Source organism: Lissotriton vulgaris, chromosome 3_1 (genome assembly GCF_964263255.1).
Source record: "Lissotriton vulgaris chromosome 3_1, aLisVul1.2, whole genome shotgun sequence".
NCBI classification, from domain to species: Eukaryota; Metazoa; Chordata; class Amphibia; order Caudata; family Salamandridae; genus Lissotriton; species Lissotriton vulgaris.
In genome coordinates, this window is record NC_141689.1 from 716983787 (window position 1) to 717007906 (window position 24120).

The window sequence follows — 24120 nt, forward strand, 5'->3', positions numbered from 1 at the left end:
TGCAACAATTTCGCCTGAGCCTTTTCTAGGGTCAGCATTCTATATTCTGCTTGCTTTAGCTGAAGACGGTTAGCCGTCTCATCAGATGGGGTAGTGTCAAGGTCAGATTCTATGCGGTGTAACTCCGACTCGGTCTGAAGCAACAGCTCGGCCTGTTTGAGTTGATAGCCCATCTTAAGAGCTAGGGCCCTCCCTTTGATGACAGCCTTGTACGGTTCCCAGATTGTAACAGCCGATTGGACCGAGCCAAGGTTCTCTGCAAAGTAATATTCAGTGTGCTCGAGTAGGCTGTCTCGGATGTCAGGAATTTTCTAGAGCCATGGGTTGATAACTATAGGGCCCCTGGTTACCCGTCGATGGTAGGTGAGCTCGGCAGTGAGAGGAGAGTGGTCAGAGATACCTCGGGGGAGCCCCCTTGGGTTGCGAAAGAGGCCTATGTCTGCCGTGTGGCTAAAAATATAGTCGATGCGGGACATACTATTGTGGGCGTTGGAGTAGTGTGTGAAATATGGAGTGTCTGGGTGAGAGGACCGCCAGAGGTCCTCCAAACCCATCGCCTGTGTAAAGTCCAGAAGCTGAGAGCTCTATGTATGGGAGCCACGTCGGGGGTGTCTATCGATAGTGTCGTCCATAGTCATATTGAAATCCCCTCCAAGAATCAGCGTACCCTGGGGGAGGTCCAACAACAGTTGCTCTAGCGTCGTCAGGGCTTCTTTACTCAGTGCCGGTGGAATGTAGGCCGAAATAATGTTGAGGTGGCGCCCCTCCCATGTGGTTTCGGCGACCACAAAGCGGCCCAATGGGTCAGTCCACGTCTTAGTACATGTAAGTGGGAGGGTTTTCTTGACCAGGATACCGGTGCCTCGGGAACCAGAGGTGAATTCGGCATGTACCAATAGTGTGTACCCCCCCCGATGAAGTGCCCGACATGTGTTGCCCATCAGGTGTGTCTCCTGGAGTAGCACCAGATCAGGGGCGTGTTGTTTGAGGTATTGGAGCGTCACCCCCCTTTTTACCTTGCTACCAAGGCCATTAACATTCCACATCAGGAGGGAGAGCGCCTTAGTGTGGGAGTGCGTCATGGTGGATTATACAGTGTAGGACGGATGGGCCGGATGATAGTCAGAGGTTGCGCAAATCGGGAGCAAGAAAGAACCCCAATAAAGTAGCAGGTGGCACCGAAGACCGGACGGTTGCGCCAAATGTGCAGATAATCAAGGAGGACTCTGCAAAAAGTACAAGCAACAAAAGGAAAGGAAAAAAGGCAAGCAGAGATGGAAAGGGAACAAACCAGAAAGGAAAATCAAGTAAGCCAAAACGAAGCAACCCAGAACCCCCCTACCCCCCATTCCAACCCCCCACCCTGCCCGCGGACTTGAAACTATCCACTCCCCAACTAGGCAGTGTACCCGTCACCCTTCCAAACATGTACGGGGTGTGTGGAGAGCCATGTACGTCCTTGCCCAAAACTAAGCAAATAGTGGAGCCTAGTGCATCGTCAATCAACTTGTATCTGTAGTAGTATTCACAGAGTATACGAAACAATAAAACCACCTGGACGCCCCATGATGGCCTGACCACAGAAAGGAACAAATGGAATAGCAATACTGAACATAGAACCAGTGTGTCCCGGGCCAGTCAAGAACAGGAGATCCCAATCATATCATATGGGTCCCGGGACAACGTCACACTGGATCAGCGTGGGGGAGAAATTTAGGCATATTTATACTTTGAAGGTGCTGAGTTTGACGTATGATTGGACTTAATAACGTCACTAAAGACTCAGTTCTTAGAAAACTCCATGATTTCCTAGATAAATTAGTATTCAGGGGAGAAAAGTCCCTAGCTGCTGAAGGTGGGTTTTTCTAAGAAATCGTTGTTGATTCTTGGAACTTAGTGGCAGTAGCCATGCCGTATTTGGGCTGTATATGCCCAGTCCAAATATGGTAATGATTTCTTGCCTATATAAGGATCAGGTAATTTATACCTATATAAGGGCATGAATCTGGAAAATTACACTAGGGTCCTAGATTCATTTACAACAAACCAACAGCAAGGACTTCGGGACCTGGACCGCGACCAACAAGAGGCCTTCAACCACTGCACCGCTAACCGTGTCATGCGGCTCTCCTACTATGCTGACGACCGAAACTGAAGACAGGAGCTGCACTGTTCGGAGTCAGGGTGCACTCCCAGAACCCACATGCAGATAGAATGAGGGAGGGGTTCAACATCGTAGTCAACAGGACCCCGAAAATATCCAGAAAAAGAACAGTTTCATTGAGATTGGCCAAAAATGTCCATACATACCGCTCTCCGTATCTGCGTGTTTATACGTGGAAAGGAAGAAACTGACGTCAGCAGAGGGCTTATTTGATCTCTGCCGACACAGAGGTACTGTTGTAGAAAAGTTTCCAGATCCAATCTGGCACCTGGGGATAATTCTAAGGTAAGGAATCTGTGACTAGACATCCCTATCAGATATAGGGTGTACATGCACCAGCCTTACTTTTTGGACTAATTTTGCACTGTGCAAAGTGTGTTCGGGTCTTCTGACCTGTCTGTACAGGGCACCCAGAAGTTTGTAAGGGACAAACAGAACACGTCTCCAATTTGTTTTTTTCAGCAAAGTACATTAGGATTTTCCCTGTCCATTTCCTACAGTGTACAGTGCGTGGTAGTTGTGCAATGATGTCCCAAGATGTCAAAAGCCAATAGGAAATATTTTTACACAGGCGGAAAGCAACTTGACACAAACTCAAAAGAAATGGGTCTGCCTCAAAACTCACTAAATTTGCATTGAAGGAATCCAGCTACTCAGTGGTTGATAATAAAAACAGTTATTACCAAATAAGGAAAGGAAATACAAAGGCCTCAGCTTTGGTAGTAGCTTACCTTTTATTTATTGACATATTACGTTTTGGTATAAAGCACAAGACTGAATTGCATAATTACATACCAACATTGAAATTTCGATGGTTCAGCTAATCTAGTGACTATACAGTACAGATAAGGTTTATTTATGTTTAAGAAAGTGTTGTCCATTAGGATAGGCACGTGTTTCAGGTAAAGGGTAAAAAGACAGTAACCAGTGCAGAAGAAAACAGGACAAATACTTCTATCAAACACAAACTTTGCAATGCACAACTATGTCAACTGAGAAACGGTGAGTTGATGGGTGTAGCTTTTCGCCATTGTGTTGTCTTTTGCCTCTTTGTTGTGATACCTATAAAAGGTTGGCTGTGGTTTTATTCTCCATGATCCTGCTCCAGCGGCGCAAGACATCTATCAGGCTTTAGGTTTCACTTTCACCTGGAGTGGTATTTGCAAGAGGTTAAAGTGTCAGGCAGTAATACTTATCACGAAGCTTGTAATCTGCTATTTGTACCTTTCCGCATACCAGGTCCTCTCTACCCCTACAACAAAACACTTTCAAGTATCTCATCAGCAAGTTGCACAAAACTGTAAGCCAAACTTCCACCATGAATATCCTGTGCAGGTAGGTGGCAACAGAGCAAACATCTCCCACAGTGGATTTCTTGAAAGCACAGACGAAATAGGTGTAGGGCACACTGGAAGGTAGGTATTGTGAAGCAGGACAATGGTCCTCAGTAGAACTGGGTGCCAAGAAATGATTAATACAGTTGCCCTGTGTAAAAAAGTTGAACAGGGCTCTTTACGGATTGGCAGCAACAATGATCCATGTCTGTAATGTCAAACAGCATTTTCCATATCTACTACCGTTCGGCTTAAGTTAATGACCCCATTGGTGCCCCGCTTTAAAACCATGTATGCAGGATCTTGCACAGAGACACAACTGACCATATTTTACGTTTCACGTGATATTGACGGGTTTCAGCAGATAACGGCCATAGTGTAATGAATGATGGTTAACTAAGGGAACCTCGAACTGGTGTCTAATGTGTCTGGATTTCAGTACGAATCTGCCAATAAAACAACTGCACCAAATATTCAGACACTACATGGGGACACTTCACATTAGCAACATCAGACTGTAATCTGTGTGGGAAACTATGAGCTACTGAGCGTGAAGATAAACTTTGTGCTTTGGTAGGTTTGGCAATGTGAGTACTGATGAATGGTGAGCCTGGCATAAACACTGGGTCACAGTAATACCATCATCTAAAAACAATGAGGGATCTTTCCATTGGATAATTTGTCTCAAACGTATTGTATTCTTAGCTGATAATTAATTAAATAAACTGCAAAAGAGATATGACATACGCTTGTATTGAATGGCGGTTTTTATGGTCCTTTCCATATACCTTGTATTCAAGTGGGTCAACAATGGCTGACCTGCACCCTTTAGGTTAAGAGTATACTGCTGCACATAGCCAGAGGAAAAATTACCTAACGGGATACAAATTGCGTAAATATGCCTCAAAATAATGCAAGTGGGATACACCTTGCATAAAGTTGCATTCAAATAATGCAAGTGGAATACAGTGAGAATTAAGATGCATCAAAATAGTGCAAGTGGGATATAGGCAGCATTAAGATGCAATAAAATCCAGCATTTAAAAAACACCATGAATTGCACTGAAGGAAATTCTATTTGCCCACAAGATTGTAGGCAATTTTATCATAGGGAATAGAGATGGCTAGCACGTACCAAACAGTGTCCCAAAGCCTTTATTGGCCTCTCTCTCTACAACACAGTGTTGTAGACCGAATAAGCTGTTGTATCTATAAACTGCTACCTCTTAAGGGTTGAAAAATCAGGTCTTCGTTTTTAGCTGGTACAACCTCATTGGCATGCTCAGCAAAACATGAGATATTGTCTTCCAGGTATAACCACAAATTAAGAGAAGCTTCTGGCCAACTGATTGCTCCTTCTTTTGAGATGAGACACTGAAAGTTCGTTTAACCTAGGCGTACACAAACAATTTACAATGAAAATCTTATGTGGCACATGTCTTTCATACAAGACCTAAACAAAATACAGACCAATCCGTGAATCACTGATTACTACATACACATGAGTATAAATAAACAGTAAATGCAAAGCTCGTAGGGTACGAATTTTATTCGAGTGCGTTTTAGTGCACAGTGAGACAACATAAGGCCTTCCTTCCCTTCACGGAGATGACTAAAATAGGTTTAAATACACTTTGTACACTGTTCTCACTGAATTGCATTTAAATAAAATGCTTACTTTCTGAACAGACAACATCAAAAAAGTAAGCACAATACAACACATTCCTGTTTCATATCAAAACTGTTTCCAAGGCAACATTATTAAAAGATTACACGGGGACATTCCAGAGAACATGATTGTGTCACAAGAGTGATGGCATCTTCAATTCTGGTCGACCGTTTTAGGTGCTTTTTTTCTCTTCACTCAACAAGTTAACGGTAGCCCGCTTAACTGTGACAAAAAAAGAAAAAAGAAAGGGTCAGTGATATAATTTTGCTGCAATCAAATAGTATTATTTGTCTGCAAGTTGTACAGTAAATTCAATTATACAGGGTTTGTAAAAATCCTACAACGGCCACTAAAGTGGTTACTACTGTGCAAACATAGCCAATGCCAGGGCAGCACAGAGGTGACTGCTTCAGTAGTGGAAATGGTGCCTCTATGCCTACAGCAGAACTCTTTGAATATGAATTGACATGTGAACGGCCTTGGAGACGAGAGCTCCTTAAGCAGGCCACAAAGGATCAGAGATTATACGGACCCATCCATCGCTCCAGTGCTGTGTCAGAGGGTATGTAGCAGAGAAACATGTACATCATTTGTCGCGGGACAAACCTCTACCGACACTTGCCCAATCCTCCATAGCAAAGCAACCAAGGCACCATATTTGGAGAGAGAGGATGGGCGATAAAAAAGCATGCAGACAATAAAAAGGTCCTTATGGGGAGTTGGTGGCAACAGTGGACCAGGAGGTAATGGCCACCACCATCTGAATGTAGAAATGTAGATGGCCAGATCAGGGGGTAGCTGGGTTTACACCCGAGCTCTACCTTCCTTGGAAAGGGCGGTCTTTCTCACACAGCCCAACACAATACTCACAACATCTACAAACCAGCACATTACTCTAGCCAGTCGAGTTGGCAAAGACAGGAACAAAAACCTTCATTTTTGGCTCTCATCTGGACATGGCTACAGACTACTTTCTTAACCTGACCAAAAGAAGAAAACACCCATCCAGCAACCACAGCACCGAAGTACATGAACCATCTTCCAACAGGAAAACGGAATCCTCTGGGAGAGTCTCCTCTGAGTAAGACCTGCACTGCTTGAGGTTCCCACAGGAATCCAGACCATTTCAATGTTTATTTTTGTCAAATTGCACCCACTGTATTTTGTGTTCACTGTTCTTAATACTGTGTGCAACCGCTGTGTCACAGCTGTCACACCTTATAACTATGGGACGTAGTAACAATCGGAAACGACCTGCACTGCTTGAGGTTCCCACAGGAATCCAGACCATTTCAATGTTTATTTTTGTCAAATTGCACCCACTGTATTTTGTGTTCACTGTTCTTAATACTGTGTGCAACCGCTGTGTCACAGCTGTCACACCTTATAACTATGGGACGTAGTAACAATCGGAAACACATTTATTTCTCCCTTTCCCCCAGGACCTAATTGCCACTTATTGTATGTTTTTACTAGGATCAAGACCTTTATCTGCTTCTGCGGGTGACTTTGCATCCCCTACTAAAAAAAACAGTTTCTTGCCTGCAATTATGGTTTTGCAGCTTTCTACATTTACATGCTTGACACAATCCTCGCCATCTAGTGGTTGGGTCCGGAAGTGTTCTAATTGTCTTCAAAAGGTTTGTTTATTGGTGGTTTGGGAATCGACAAGGGCAGAGTCCCTATAGGACTGCGACAATAATCCCACAATGCCCATGCTTGTGCCCACCATCTTTTTTTGTACCTTCCACGAACCTCCTGCTAAGGGGAGGTGGGTCTTATGTGAATCTAGAAGCGTCTCAAGCTGCCAAGCTATAATCAGGTAAGTAACTGGTTTCTTTGTAGCATGAAACCTCTTCTCGATTCTTATGTCGTGTATTACTTGTCTTGTGGAGGTGAGTAGAAGAGGGAGTGAAGACAAAAATGTTCTTCAGCGCAGCCTGCCCAAGCCTCAAGGTCTTTGCGAGATTGTAAATCCACAAAATGTTTTGTGAATGTATGTTCAGAAGACCAAGTGTTGGCCATACAAGCACCTGGTTTGGAGACGTTGGCCATAAAAGCACCCTAGACCTTTACTTCCTAGTGGAGTGTGCCTTTTGTTTGTTAATCAAAGATTCGCTTAACAGTAACATAGTTTGAACAGTCTATCTAGCAATAGTGTTTTGGGAGACGCCATTCTCAGAGATTGAACGGAGTGGCTTACAAAAAATGGCTGCGTCTTCCAGATGCTGGATGTCACTTGCATGTAGTACATGACTACCCTTCCGACATCTAATTTGTGTGTAGGCCCTTTTCAGCAGCGTTTGTAGGTGTGTGGAAGGCAGCTGGTATCGCAATAGCCTGGTTTATGTGGAAAGGTGAAAAGGTGAAATAACCTTTGGTAAGAACTTCAGATGTATCCTCATTATTACTTTATCCGTTTGTATGGGCATGTAATGCTCCTGTACTGTTAGCGCCTGTATCACACGAACTCTACTCAGTGATGTGATTAAACAAATGCACAAAATGATGGACCTTTTACACTGAAAATGGGGTTCTTGGTAGCAAAGGGTGTGGTACCTTCCTTAACCTTGCCAAAACTAAGTTTAAGTTCCAATGTGAAAGTGGCATCACCCTTACTGGGAAAAGTCTTCACTCTTTCCATGAACGTTGTGGTCCAAGTAAGACTAACATCTGGTAGAGGTGAATTTGAGCACGTATGGCCTGAACCCTCCAGGGAATAGGGTATGCCATCGCCAACTGTAAGTCTAGGTCTACTCCCAAAAAGGTTTTACTGGTTTGTTGACTGGAATACCATTTTTCCCAATTCACTGTAAATCCTATGGTGTGCAGAAGTGACAATATTCTTGTCATGTTCTCCTGACAAAGTTTCGAGGTGTCTGCCTTGACCAGCCAATCGTCTATGTATGGTGAATACATGTATGCCCTACCTTCTGAGATGTACAACTACCACTGCTTGTGTCTTGGTCTCTTGGCATGGACTTTATTCCAAAAGGTACCTTGAATTGGTAATGTTCTCCTTCCAATATCAATCCTAGGTTTTTGTGTGTGCTATGAGAATGAGTACATGGAAGCGGCATCTTTGCAAGGTATCCCCGTTTGTCTAGCAAAGTAATTACATTCTGACAAGTCTTCATTTGAAATGTATGTACATGTTTACAAAGTGTAGGTCTAAGATAGGTCGCATAGTCAGATCGTGTTTTGGTACAAGAAAGTAAGTTCACACCTCTCTTTCTTTCCTCTTGTAGCACATTTTCTATAGCTTTCTTCGCCAGCAGCTCCTTGACCTCTTTGTGTAAGGTTTCTAATTTGTGGTCCTTTTAATGCTTTGGTGATTTTTGGGTGATTTTTATATGAAGTCTATATAGTAGCCATAACGAATTATATTTACAACCCGCTGGCTGTGGAAATAGCTTTTCAGTTTTTGGGAAAGTCCTTTTTCCTCCTCCCTACAGAGGTAATGTGTGGCAGGAGGATGTGTAGCTTGAGTCACTTAGACCTAAAACCTCTAGAGTTTCCACCCCTTAGTTTCCTTTGCCTAAAAATGAGCTCTGATATTGCCATAGCTCCATGGACCCTTGTCGTTTCTGGCTGTGTATGCCAAACAGTGGTCTCCCTTGACCTCTTTTCTTGGAAGTTGCCTCTTTTGAATCAAGATACAAAGACCTGAAGTGCTCTCACTGGCTTAGCGGTTTTTGTTTGAATTAGTCGTTCTTCCAGCGATTTGTCCAAACCTGGAAAGAGAGCTGGTTTCCTGCAAGGGGTTTATCAATGATAGAAGATTTTACCTCAGGCTTAAAACAGTAGATATGTAGCCAAGCATGCCTCCTCATGGTCGTCACCGTAGCTAGCTACCTGCTTGCTGGAGCAGCATTATCATCATCATCCTCATCGAAAGCAGATTTACGGCATGAGTTTGCAATGTTCTTTTCACCCTCAATAATGCCATTTGCCTTCTTATAAAATTCCTCCAAGAGGTGTGACAAGAGGTTTTCTATATCCTTTCAGTATTGGTAAGCATGCCTATTTAGCAATACACTGGTATTGGCGATTCACCACTGTGGGGCTGCAGCTCACTTCATTTTTCTTCCTACTGCCTATATGTTTTTACTGTCTTTGTCTGGTGAGGGCCCTATGGATAATGGGGACTTGCACTCACAAGTAGGGAGTCTGGTTCCACATGGCCTCGAATATATTTGGAGTTATATGTTAATGTCCTGTATTTCTTCTCTATTTGTGGTGTTTCTGCATTGGCTGTCACTGATTTAGAGAAAACCTCCTGCCTTGTTGCACAATGCTGGGGTGCCTGGGAAGACATTGTTTCTTCTTATATGGAGGGGTAAGTGTGTTGAGGAGAAAACATGTCCCCTCCATCTCAACCTCCACACAAGGCATCTGCTGCCTTTTTCACTATTAGTTGGTATGTGGAAATCTCATTGGGGGAAAAGGCCTCGAAGGATAGGACTCCCTCTCCTATAAAATAGAGATGGCCTAGACATCCTCCCACAGCATTTCCCTCTGTGGCTACTCTATTTCCAATTCTTCAGGATCAAAGCCAAAGATGCCTTCTTGCTCCTCCCCCACTTCTATATCCTGACTTTCCTTCTGTATTTTTTTCCTGATCCTCCGATAAAAAGTATCTTACATACTTCTTTTAAACCCTATCAGCCTAACTACTTTCAACAGTCATGGCTTCTTCGAAGGCCCTCTTCTTTTTCATCAGGCTGTCTATCTCCACTTCCAATGCCCCTTTCTTTCCCTCAATGTCACAAGTTTTAGGCTCTCTATGAACCTTCTCATTCAAGGATGTTCGACTCGGCCTCCCTCTTCGCTCTCGATCGTCCTCAGAAGTCGAGGCAATGCCTTTCGGCATATCCTTAATGGTACATTTTTCTTTCCAAGTAGAAGTGCTTTGTGCTCCTTTGATGGCTAGTGTCTTGGGCGTCATGGGCTTCACTTTCAGTAAATCTGGGGGTATTGCTCAAAGAACCATGCTTTGGTGGCTTGGGCGATTGTTTTTTTTTTTTTAGATGTATCAGGGGTTTTACAGGCATGTGGCCAAATGGGCTTATTGTCTTTATGGTGTGTCTTTTCGACCTTTTATACCTCATATTTTCCATGTGCCTCCTGCACCTATACCGCATCGTTCTGGGAGAAACCCTTTGACGAAGTACCCTTCTTTAGTTTCTTTTTCGCCATCAGGTCTGTGCTCACCCAATGTGCCTGAATGATCCTGTGTCTGTTGACTAGAGTTTTAGGTTTAAAATAAGAGCACCACAAAGAGTTGTCAGACTTATGGTTTTGAGGCAAGCAGGACTCATTGACTGGATGTTTGTCGTTCAGAGCAAATTTTGGGAGGCAAATTGGGAAAAATTTGAAGTGTGCTCATGCTCTAAGATGGCATTGAAGAACCCCAGGGATCCCACTTTGACTAAGAAACATTCTCCAAATGTTAATCCCTCCAGACAAAAACACCCAAAAACCTCTCTCTACCACAGAGCTCTGTTCCTTCAACGGCTTGCCTTAGTTTGAGGATCCTTTGGCAATCTCCATCGAAAAATCATCAGCAGCCCTCAGATGCACCTCCATACACAATGGCGGAATAAAAAGAATCCAACATTGTGGGCACACACATGGGTATTGTGGAATTACTATCGACGTCCAAACCACAACATTTGAAGACAATAAGGAAACTTCCGTACCCAACCACTAGATAACGGGTCTGGGCAAAGCATGTGCATCTAGAAGAGATTTCATGCTGCAAAACCCAAATACTCATGGATGTTCCTCGCCCAATTTCCAAACACTGTTCCTGTTATGGGCCTTCTCCACTGTACTGCTATTTTCTACTACTAACATTTCATAAAGCAATCATCTAAGGGATTTTACGGATAATGAGACATTAGTAAAGCTTTATTTCCATTCTCTAAAACAAATCTTTAAGTGCTCCCACCTAACAGCACCCTGCCAAGTGAGGAACCAGAGGGACATCTTGAAAGCCATCTGAATGCTCTTATCAGACCAGATTATCCATGCAGTGCAAAAACACAATTGTTATATCTGCTGCTCACTGAGATTCTCAAACATATACACTGCACCAAAGTACATTAATACAGAGCCACAGGCCTTACCAAGGCTATTTGTGGTTTTCTATTGTGAATTTCGGAGTCAAGCAAAGACTGAAAAGATTTTTGTTCAAGATGGAAGTTTGAGGATGTCATACATACAGAACTAACAAATCTCACACAGAGGCAGACATTTACAAAAAGATATTGCATGGGATGTTGAGCCCACAACCATAGACAGTGTGAATAAATAAAAAAAATACTCCCAAGTCACATGCTAATGCGGTTGCCAACTCAATATAAAATGGGCCACACAGCGTATTTGTGCCTACCACACAACTTGCTCTAGCAAGAAACTTTAACTTTATTTACCCTCATTGGTAACGGTGTCTGCGGTCTCTGAAGCTTTGTCCTTCAGGTCTTTCACCACACGGTCCATCACAGCTTCATGCTTCAGGAACAAAGGGCGAATTACTTTTGCGTACAGTTTCTCAGCACCATTGGCTGGGCTTGGGGCCATGCACCACACCAGAAAACCACACTACATGGGACAAAAAAAAAAAAGAAAACAATGAGCATATCACCACCTTTCTCAACATCACAAACGCTACATGTGAATCATTGAACTACTAATTTAGTTTACTCAGCATAAATGGGTTCACAGAATGCAATAGTATAAGTATCCCATGTAGCCTGCCAATTATCCAGATACTATTAAGTTTTCAAATTGGTAGTGTGGTCAACAGAAAGATATGCTCCATTGAAAGGACCCCAAGCTATACGGAGGCGGCAATGAAATAGAGTATGACCCAACGTACCTCACTGTAAATCCAAACTCGCACAATGATACGCACACATCAGTTTAATGAATTTCCTCTTAGAGCTCAGGAGCATTATATGCTGAGCATTCATGGGGCGAGGGATTAGGTGCTTTTTAACTGATATGCTATCCACAGATCTATACGGTCTTGAATCTAGATATTTGAGGCCAGCTTTAATACTAAATTAGTTGCTAATAGAAAAATGCAGCTGCACTACTACGCACAAGCAGCAAATTTATAATTTCAGTAATACTTCAACTTAAACACCAACTACTAAATAACAAGGTTAAATTGCATTCCGTTACGTCAGTGGTACAAACACATTTGATCTATTGCCACCTTGTCTCTGAGATCATGTCTAATGTCATCCACCACTGGTTCCCTCCACAGCATGTTCACAATTAACATATAGATAATTCCTACCAGATAGTCTTGATGAGCTCAGGGAGTTAGCAGGGAGGTGAAAATGTGGAGATTTAGTTTCATGAGGATATGGCAAAAATTCTCGATACACAATCCATAGGCTACAACCTGTTTATCTCAAGACTATGGGCTTTCAGGACATACATGAAATAGAAATTATTGACTTGGATAAAGTAAAAGTAGAACACCTTCATGGTGCTGAGTCAGAGAAGGCATCAGAGCACATTGTAGCTGTATGACATGAGTGATCCTATCATGTGGGCAATAAATACAAGAAATATTAACCAAGGGTCAACATGCTCCTCAGTTAAAAAAACGGACAATGACGAACTGTGTCACAAACCACAGCATTCAATACAATTCAGAAAGGCACAAGAAGAGTTACCTAATAGTACTGTGACAGACTGATGAAAACCCGGTCACCTGGTATGTGCAGTGAAGTAGTGTATGGTCTGTGCTCATCAGTAAGTCAAAGGATGCTGAGGAAGCACTGTCACCTTGGCTCTAATGATGGAGGAGTTTCCCCAAACATGCCCCCAGAACTTTAATATGCGGTTTAGAAATCCTTCAAGGCTAAGAGGTGTTTCGTCTTTTTATATGTTGTATTATCCAAATGATCCATTATGACCATGTGTTCCTACATCCTAGGTATGAATGTACCTTCTGCAGGATCTTGAAGGAGATCAAGTCAATGGAATATCGGTCATTAAAGTTTAATATAACCTTCCTATAAACCTCGGTTGCATATGCCGAACACATAGGACACAGAAGGATCTTCGATGGAGTGCCTAACGTTTGCTTACTAACCTTGGAGTTGTAAGGGCAACAATAAACATTGAATTCAGCACATTATGATCAACAGACTCGAAAAACCTTGAGTTTGCTCAGCCCCAACTTTAGTTCAAGGTTTGCTTTTGAGGGCCCTGCCAAGAGTAGTGTACCTTTAAGGTATTCCATAAAAAAACTGTTATAGGCATCCTACAAAAGGATTCATTTTATAGTGACTTCTTGCAAGTCAGAAGAGGTGCTAAGTGTACTCTGAGAGCCACATGCAAGTCACATCTTGGTTAAGCGTAAGACAGTCAACAGTATACCGATATCTTTTACCATGCAGTGTATGGATGAGATGTCACATCATCATCATCATCATATCAAAGCCTCTTCTATTTCATTTTCTAGAGGTATGTCTCCTAGACTATCAGAGTATTTGATATATTCAGGTGGGCCTTTCAAGTATTCTAATTTTAAGGCACTGGGAGCCATGCTGCTTAGATAATTTAGAGACTAGGTTCTTTTATGTATTTGCTCCCATCTGAGTAGTCTAAGGTATACTGTGATCTTTATCTATGGTGTTGTCACTCATGACTATGGCAAGTTATTTGGCTCATTGCCGTGAGAGGTGGCTACACTTTCCTGAGCCACTTCTGCATCAGTGGGTTTTATGGCTATGCACGGTACTGTGGCAGGTTTTTACTCTCTCCAGAGAAGTTGCTCAGATGTTCAGAGCTTCTCGGATCGGTAGATGCTTCCCGATTTAGAACATTAAGTGGCTGTGCTATGGTCAGTCCAGATCTGCACACTATTTGTTCTGTATTTATTTTACAAACAATTAGGACAAGGCCCAATGTCCTGAACTGTTAAACATTAAAGCACAGCTTTTTGCCTTGAGTGGAAATAATTTGCAGATCTGTGCCACCTAGGAATTTGGTTGCCTCTCATCATGTGATCTGCATTAGGTGACAGCTGTCTCCAGCACTACGACCAGATCTTTCCAACCTTCCGTTTTTCTGTTATTACTGGTTGTGAAGACAATGTTAAAGGGTTCTCGTGAACAGAAGCTACAGTCCATACAATTGTCAGTTCTTGCAGTGTCTAAAACCGTTGTATTGTAAAGAGTAACCTTTTTCCGTCAGGGAAGAATTTTCTCCTCTCTAAAAAAGCACTTGGTGTCTATGGGCATTGAGCCATGGCATTCAAAGAAGTTAATGCTTGGCTTTGTATCATAAAACAAGAAAGTGCTCACATACATTGTAAAATCGCCACTCTCATTTAGTTAACGCTATAGCTACAATGTCTTGCCCAGCCAATAATTAGCCAGTTTTAAGTCTATAATCATGGGGAGGTTGAATGAAACAATTAATGCATATAATGGTACTCTGTTAAACTGTTACACGTAAGTAACTGATGTGCATGATTTGCAACCACATACGCATCACAGAGACGATTTGATGTCAAATATATTGTTTACACCAAAACAAAGTTCCAGGTTCAAAACAGGGCGAATATAAAACAAAGTCACTTTGGTTAAACATGGATGTGCCAATCCCATTCTGGTTATTGTGTAATTTGACAGCTAACGTCATTAAAAAGGATGAGCCCAAGTACTGGCCAATGCCACTATTCATTACCCTCACTTGACACTTTTTTTTTTAAACAATACTTATAAACTACAACTTAAACGGCTCATTATTCAGCTCTCAATTGACAAGACTCACCGAAAGTCACTTTGGATCTATCTCGAGGAGCCCTTCTGAATTCGATTTCTCAAATAGACCTTACTTGCAACAAAAATCTAGAGTAATATTTGTTTGGTATAACTTTTGCCTTGTGAAAAAAGCTGCTGCTACAGATCCTGTGTTCCCATGGCTTTCAATTTATTCTACAAATTTTGCTCTCATATTTCTTCCATCAATTTCCTTACTGCTGAAGCCTACATTTGCTAGCCACCTCTCCTTCACCCTTTTATCGGATGAGCTATAAATGCCACTTTAACCTCCCTCAGTATCAATGGGATGCATTCTTAGCTCCATGCTCATTTCTTAGCCCACATACAACCTCAACCTTTTTCTCACACAACTGATGAACCCATTCATAGGGCAGGTGTCCAATTTCTCACCTAAAAAACGTCCCCAATGGTAGCCATAACAATACTGAGTAGGGTTAGCGTACTCCAGGCACTAACAGCGTGAAAAGCACACATCTAAGTACACCAGGACAGAATAGTTATGAGAACCAATGCCAAATTCCTTCCACTTTTATGCACTACATACAGGAAACAAAATCGATAAGGAAGATCTACCAGTTTTATGTCACTTGCCAGTGAGTAAGGCAGGGGTCTCCAACCATTTCTGTAATGAGAGCTAACTTGGCTCAAGGAAAGTTGTGCTGAGCTACTAGCATATTTTATCACTGTAAAATGCTGATGATATGTATTAACATTACACTAGGACCACCCTAAGAACGAGTTGTAACCACCCAAACATTCCAGATGACGTTATCACCTAAATGCTAGGAAAACGTTTATTAATATTAAATGCTTGCAATCAAGTAAAATTCAAATCATTACATGCTGTGTGCCACAAAGGGTACTACCACAGCAGTAAGTCTCCCCAACTCAAATAGAATCATCATTCTGCTAACAAATTTAAATGCGTTTTAGAATTGTAATATTTTGTCTTCATTAGTATATTAGTTTTTAAAAATACTTATATTTTCCATCAAAACCACTTTCCACTTTGATCAAACTCAATTTTCCAAAAGAAAAACCTTTTCAGAAAAAGCATAATTTTTTTCTTTAAAAAACAAATCAGTTTTCTTTATAGGAAAATACACAGTCCCTAAACATCAGCTTTTCGTTTTCATTGAGTACCGCCATGTAAAAATGCCTCTGATGGACAAATTCTGCTTAAAAATTGTAATCATAAGCCATGCTTGCTCACCATAACACTACTAATGCATCTGTTATGCTAATAATGCCCACCATTAAACCGGGGCTACCACTGTGCCACAGCTGGATGCCCAACATATATCAGTTATGGTCATTATTATGGGAGAAGCGGTTGTCCCTCTGGCAGGAATGGCTAAAAGCAAGCCAGTCATGCTCTTACTATGTCAGTAATGGCAGCAAGTTTGTAATTACTAGACTTGTATGCCCAAAATAGTCAAGGATGAAAATATTATGGCAATGGCACAATTATACCATGAACGGGCACAATTGCTTCAGAGATAATACTCTTATGATGGGGACCAGCATACATATTTGGAAGCCCTTGACACTAGGAGTAGCTTTAAGGAACCAACACGGTTTATTAGGGATGGACACAATGTCATCCACCCACACAAAAATGAATGTGATGCTTCTAATTGTCTTCCCTTAGCTCTTTGGTTGATCATGCTCCCTGTAGCCTCCATATGCTTCAACACCCTCCGCATACTTTGCAAGACCTTTAAATGGATCCCCCCGAATCCAGAAAGACAGTCACCCATGCACTCATCACCAGCATGCTGTACTACTGGAATGCCCTTTATGCCAGAATCAACAAATCTCTGCTTCACAAACTCCAGTCCAGACCATCCATAACGCTGCAGCCAGACTCGTCCTCAGCATCCCACGACAAGACCACATCACCCAGCACCTAGGAGACCTCCACTGGCCCCCCCTTTGAAAAAAGTGTGACTTTGAAGCTGCTCACACAACTACAAAGCCCTCAACAACACGCCTAAAGACTGCATTTACCATGATGCTCGAGGGTTACACCCGCTGGTGAGGTCAGAAGTGTGCGGCCCATAGACTTTTCACTTTATATGGTTCCCTTGAACCTGACTAGCTCAGACACCGCATCTTCGCGCCACGAGGGGTACCAAACCTGTTAATACTTTGGCGACCTATCCAGTAATCCCTGAAAAAGCCTACACTCTGCTGATGAGGAACAACAATTCCGAAACACCGGTGTGCAGAGTTGGTGCTGCAACTTTGCCCGTTACACGTCCAGAGCTACGAAAGGCGCACACGCCTAAAGACTGCATTTACCATGATGCTCGAGGGTTACACCCGCTGGTGAGGTCAGAAGTTTGCGACCCATAGACTTTTCCCCCCACAACACCGGACCCCAATACCTCAACAAAAGAATCTTTCTACTCCTCCAAGAGAAACCTCCGCTCTGCTGACCAGGCCTTGGCCAAAATCACCCGCATCCACAGATCCAGAACATGAAGCAGATCCTTCTCCTACTTCCCGGCCAAGACCTGGAACAAACTCCCCCTCAGCATCAGACGAAGCCCCACACTGAAAGCCTTCAGGAAGAGCCTCAGGTAACAGACTGTTGGAACTTAGAAAATTGGAGTCCAAATTTATTATCAGATTTAACACCATGGTGCCCCACGGGTTAAATATGGACGAGGAATTGTCGGTGCACTTACATTAAATTAAATTGTATGATTAACCAATTGAAAAGAATCTTGCTGCTGAAAATTTCTGATTGCTGTTTTTAGAATTTTGTGTTTTCTTCATATACCACTTTTTGGCTATGAAGATTTTAACAGGTCTTTGCCTTTATCGTCTTATTTGTTACAGATGTATATACAAGATTGATTGATGAAGGACTACGCAGATGACCAAGAGAGTATTAGCCCACTGGGGCAAGATTATGTTTGACCCAACTTCAATTTCAGTTTTGATGAACTTTTTCGCTCACATGAGTAGATATGGCCCACTTGGGCAGTACTTTCTTCCTACTTTTGTTGAAAATGAAGCAATGTATAATCACAGGTATAGCATGAGAATGGTCTCTGATAATATTAGGAGTATGAAGATACCACGCAATTTACAAATTGAAAACGTTAATCTGTTTAGCTCAAGGGACTAACGGGCTTTAGAGAAATGTTCTCTTTTGAGACTGTAGGTTCGAGTCTCGCAGTTGCCGATTTCTGTTGAAATAATTAGTTTATATTTTATTTAATTTTCAATACAGTAAAGCATTGGGCAACTTATATCATTTTGCTTCGTACTGTATCAAAGCAATTAATTATAACTAGTCAATGTATTAAAATGTGAGCTTAAGTTGATTATTATTTATGCTATGGGTCACAGATATTCTGAACTAAAGCAAATTCGGCATGCTCCTTTCGTTATCAGCAATACTTCTATCTAGAATGAAAAACATAAGATGTATGAGGACAAAGTATTTTGTTTATGTTTGTTATCACGTGATATATTATTTTACTTTATTATTTATGTTGAAACGCACAAATTTTGCCCGTGATGAAGGAGTAGAACCACTCCGAAACGCGTAGGACGTTGTGTTTGAATAAATCTGCACTAAGAATAGAGGCCACTGCTCTCGTGTTGTTCCTTTCTGTGATCGAGAGAGGGGATACGCCGGTCTGGATGTGGTGGAGATATATATATATATATATATATATATAGATGTGAAAAAACATAATGCATAATAAAAGAAGAGGTAAATACAAATGAAAAAACCTCCAGAACAATTCCTACATAGGAATGCATGGTAAAGAGAAAAACCACTTGTAACACATTAGTGTCATTAGGTTAGTCCAAACTACAGCCAATCAGGCGCAAGCACCCTCTAGAACCTTCTCCTCAGAAGCCCAAGTCCTCAGATTTTCGTAGCACCAAAGAGACCTAGAGTGCATGAGGAGAAGAGAGCCTCTGAGGGGAGGAAAGGGTGGGTCACATGTGAATCTATGAAAGACACCAATACTGGAGAATCACCTGTTTACAGGTAAGTAACAATTGTTCTTCTCCAGTATTAGGGGTGTCTTTCATAGATTCACATGCTTGAATAGAATAGAGAGCAGTAACCTCCGTAGAGCTGAGATTGCTAGGCACATATGGAAAAAGCCAAAGACAGTAATAATACAGTCATGTAACAATAATCGCAATCACAGGAAAACACAAAGGAGGAGGGAACAGAGGCTCACCTTATTTGAAAAGATGACGAAGCACTGCCTGCCCCACTGTGGTATCCGCTTAATTGATGCCATCCAAGCAGTAATGCTTGGTGAAGGTGTGCCTGCTGGACCATGTCGCTGCACGGCAAATCTGATGAAGTGGCACACCGGCAAACAAGGCGGTGGATGAAGACATCGCCCTCGTAGAATGAGCCTTCACTGAAGACTGCAATGGTTTGCCTGCTTGTGGATGACAGAAGGTAATGGCTGAAGAAAGCCAACGGGCAATTGTTGGTTTGGTAACTGGATGCCCCTTACGCAGTCGCCCATGAGCAATGAACAGTTGGTCGGACTTGCGGAAGGAGGCAGTTTTGGCAATGTAAAATTTTAGGGCATCGTTTAATGTCCAAAGATTGCAAGCGCTGCTCCGCCGGAGACTTTGGGTCCGGAAAGAAAGTCTTTAGGAACACAGGCTCATTCAGATGACAATCCGTAGGCACTTTAGGTAAGAAAGAGGGGTTGGTGCGAAGCACCACGCCATCGGGTTTGAATTGTAGATAAGGTGGCTTGATAGTGAAAGCGTGAAGGTCGCTCACGCGACGAGATGAAGTCAAAGCTAAAAGCAACACAACCTTCCAGGTGAGGAACTTGATATCAGCCCTATGGATAGGTTCAAATGGTGCCTTCATAAGTTGAGATAGTACAGCATTGAGGTGCCATGGTGGAGGAGGGCGCCGAACAGGTGGGAACTTACGGAAGAGCCCTTTGAAGAACTGGCGTAGGATTCTGGATGAACAGAGGGAGGAAGAGCCATCGTGTCGGAAGCGAGAGATTGCAGCTAGGAAAACACTCAAGGTAGCATGTGAAAGTCCGGACTGAGCGAGACTTAAGAACAACGGAAGAAGTTGCTCCGGAGTAGAATGGATTGGATGGACATTTGCTGCTACGCACCAATGACAGAATCTTTTCCACTTGAGTTTATAAGTTTTGATGGTAGACGGAGCCCTAGCATGAGCGAGGATTTCCCTGCATTCGTGAGATGTTTAAGTCTGCGAATTCAATGTGCTCAGGTTCCATGCTGATAACTGTAGTGTGGAGGGATCCGGATGGCACACTTGGCCTCTATCCATCGTTAGGAGGTCTGGACGAGGACGCAGAGGGTTGGGCTCGCACTGGGACAGCAGAAGCAGTTCCGAAAACCATGCCTGTCTGGGCCAACGAGGTGCGATCAGTAGGATGTGACAGGGCTGCCTCCGCATCTTCCACAGCACCTGGGGTACTAACGGAATCGGCGGAAAAGCGTAAGCGAATAGATCGCACCAATCGATCAAAAGGGCATTCCCGCACAAACCGGGGTGGGGATGCTAGCTTGCGTAGGATGGGCATTTTTGATTCTCTGGCGTGGCAAAGAGGTCTAGAGCTGGGCGACCCCATCGGTGGAACACAAGATCCAGAGTCGGCTGTTGCAGTTCCCATTCGTGTGTCGATGATGTGGACCTGCTTAGATACTCTGCTAGGATGTTGGACACGCCCGGCAGATGGACAGCCGTCAAGGTGATCTGATGACAGAGAGCCCAATCCCAGATTGACTGGGCCAAGCGAGACAGGTGTGGAGACTTGGTGTCTCCCTGTTTGTTCACGTGGTGCATGCTGGTGGTACTGTCCGTTTGGATAAGCACTGACTCTCCGTGAACTACAGGTAGGAATGATTTGAGCGCTAGGAAGATCGCCATCAACTCTAGCCTGTTGATATGCCACTTGCGTTGGGGCGGAGTCCACTTGCCTTTAATAATAGGGAAGCTTATAAAGCGCCTGGTTACGCGCCCCGGCGTGTCCCCGCGCTATGGTGAGATGGCTGCAACAGGATCCAAAGAAGGGGAGACAGACCAACTACTGGACAAATAAGTAGGTTTTGAGTTTAGACCGGAACCTGGTCTCCGAGGGCTCAAGACGCAGTTCAAGCGGTAATTTGTTCCATTTAAACCCTGCCAGGTACCTAAACGATCTTCCCCCCATGCGCGCTTTTTTTACCTTGGGAATTTACCAGTCCCGAGCCCGCAGATCTTAAGGCACGGGACGGTTTATAGCGCGCCATCAAGCTCTGCAGCGGTTGTGGCGCCCTGCCATTCAAAATGCGATGGCAGGTACAGAGTGCCTTGTACTCCACTCTGCTTCTCACCGGGAGCCAGTGGAGAGTCTGAAGTGCCATTTTTGAAGATGCTCTCTTGGGTAGCCTCAAGATCAGGCGTGCCGCAGCATTCTGCAATACCTGATGGCGACCAATGCTCTTCTCTGGTGCCCCCAGATACAGCAGATTCCCATAATCCAATCTCGCGGTCACCAATGCATGTACCAGTGTCTTGCGTGCTTCAGTTGGTAGAAGCTCCAGTACTTTCCTCAGAGTTTAAGACACCGAAGCAAACACCGACCACACGATTGATTTGGGATCCAAAGATAAGACCTGCATCGAACCATACTCCCATGTTCCTGGCTTCCTGGCAGGGCGTCGGTGCCGTCCCTAGGCAGGATGGCCACCACGCCGACGACCACGCCGACTGGCCTCCCCCCACTATGAGCACCTCCGTCTTGCCGCCGTTCAGTTTCATACAATTGGTGGACATCCAGCCAGCAAGATCTTTGATGGATAGGCCTTGGAGATGAGCGCCCCAGCCCCCCAGAGGCGTCCGTCGTGAGCGTGAGATCTGGTGAGTGAACGAGGAACGACGTCCCCATCTCCAGGTTGGTTGGCTGCGCCCACCAATGTAAACTCTCTCATGCCGGCTGTGACTGCAACTAGGTCGTTGAAGGACCCGGAGACCCGACGCTACTGTCCGTACAGTTCCTCCTGAATAGGACAGGTTCGCAACCTGCAATTTGGGATCAGTGCGATACAAGATGATGCCATCCCCAAAAATGATAACGTCCGAACAGAAACGGACTGTTTTATTCGGATGAGGGAGACCAGACGAAGGATCTTCTGTTGCAGCTTGTGCGAGACTAACGCTTTTGATAGTCTCGTGTCTAGGATAGCTCCCAAGAAATTTCTGGTTTGCAGCGGCGCAAACTGTGACTTTGATGGCCAACCCCAGGGATTGAAATACCTGCTGACAAAGACGAGTGTCCTGACATAGTTGATGGCGGGATTGAGATTTGAGGAGGCAATCGTCCCAGTATGGGAAGATTTGAACACCTTGGAGACGCAGGTGAGCCACCACAGGAGCCAGTACCTTCGTGAACACACGAGGAGCTGATCGAAGTCCGAAGGGCAAGACCTTGAACTGATGATGCGTTTGTCCCACCTTGAAACGCAGGTACTGGCAATGCTGTTGGAGAATCGGGACATGAAAGTACGCGTCTTGACGGTCTATGTTAGTCATGAAATCCCCGCTGGTTAGAAGACGCAGGATCTCTAGTAGGGTCAGCATGCGGAAAGATTGGCTCTTGAGGAATTGGTTGAGAGCCCTCAAATCCAGAATGGGCCGCCAGTCTCCGGTCTTCTTGAGTATGAGGAAGAAGAAAGAGTAAAACCCCTCTCCTCTTTGATGCACAGGGACCACTTCGACTGCACCTTTTTGAACAAGAAGACGGACTGGATGGTAAAGCTCCTGGAGGTGTGGAGTAGGCGGGCCAGATGGAGTAAGAGGAGGAATCTTGACGAATTCTAAGGTATGACCCCTTTGTACAATGTCTAGAACCCAGCGGTCCGAGGTGATGGAGGACCACTGGGAATAAAACAGAGATTCGACCTCCAACACTTTGGGGATGATAAAAGTCATTGGCGCTTAGGAGTAGATCCGCGATCGGAGGATTTACCCCTATAGGGTCTGGAGGACTGCTGACGATTGGACTGCTGCTGATTGGATGCGTAACACTGGTTGCCCTGATTGTATGAGCGGTACTGTTGTCCTCCTCGAAAAGTGGAAAAAGTGCTGCGTCCGCGCGCACCTCGAAAGGGCTGCTTTCGGAATTGCAACGTGCCCAATGACTTAGCCGTATCGGTGTCCTTCTTAATGGACTCCAGAGCGTCATCTATGTGAGACTCGAACAGTGACTCACCAAAGTACGGCATGTCAAGGATCCTGGATTGGACTTCCTGCCAGAAGGAGGTGGATTTTAACCAACCCTGGAGTCGGAGGGCAGCTGCACTTGCAAGCAGACGGAAACCTGTACCAGCAATATCGACTGCACAGTCGATAATTTCTTCCGATGCTCTCTTCCCATCTTGGAGAATCTGCTGAGCGTCCGCCTTGGAGGCCTCCGGTATTAGATCCACTAATGCAGATATGTCCGACCACATCTGTCGGTCATAGCGCCCCACAATGGCTAAGGCAGTGGCTGCTCGAACAGAAGTGGAAGCCATGGTAGAAAACTTGCGGCCAATACCATCTAGGCGCCGACCCTCTATCCGGAGGCACGGTGATTGGAGACGCTGGATTCCGGGCTCTAAGTTGTGCAGCTTGAGTTACTACTGAGTCTGGCTTAGGGTGAGAAATCAAGCATGCTGGAGAACCGGTTGGGGCCTTGTATTTGTTCTCAAGGCGCGGTATCTGAGCAGGTAAGGTGTTTGGAGCCTGCATGAGTTTAAGTCCTTCCTTCCAAACAAAATCGATGATTGGAATCGTGTGGACCGGTTTGTAAGGTTTATTTTTAAAATCGTAGAGGAAACCGTCCTCCTCACGAAGTGTTCTAGGTAATTTGAAACGCTGAGCCGCCTTGTCCATTAGAAGATGACAACTGGCGATATCTACTGGAGGTGAATCACCAGAGTCTCCAGGCTGAGGAGAGGGCGTCTGCGTTCGGTAGTCGTCCCACTCCGCCATACCGGGTTCGCCTGCATCCTCATCCGAGTCCTCAGGGACCTCTCCGTCCTCTCGCTCTGGAACCGCCTTATCATCCGTATCCTGCGGATACACGGTCGTTTGAATTCTGATGGACGTCAATTTGAGACGAA

The 24120-nt window shown here is 44.1% G+C and overlaps 1 protein-coding gene across 1 annotated transcript in view; it reads right to left on the reverse strand.

Moving 5' to 3' along the window:
- Positions 1 to 2879: 2879 nt before the first annotated feature.
- Positions 2880 to 24120, reverse strand: part of REEP5 (receptor accessory protein 5) — a 122227-nt gene continuing 100986 nt past the window's right edge. Inside the window, exons 4-5 of the mRNA XM_086961030.1 lie at positions 11605 to 11773; positions 2880 to 5389 (exon numbers count right to left, since the gene is read on the reverse strand). Of these exons, the coding sequence (XP_086817156.1) occupies positions 5340 to 5389; positions 11605 to 11773 (219 nt within the window). The 3' untranslated portion in view covers positions 2880 to 5339. The remainder of the gene's footprint in view (positions 5390 to 11604; positions 11774 to 24120) is intronic.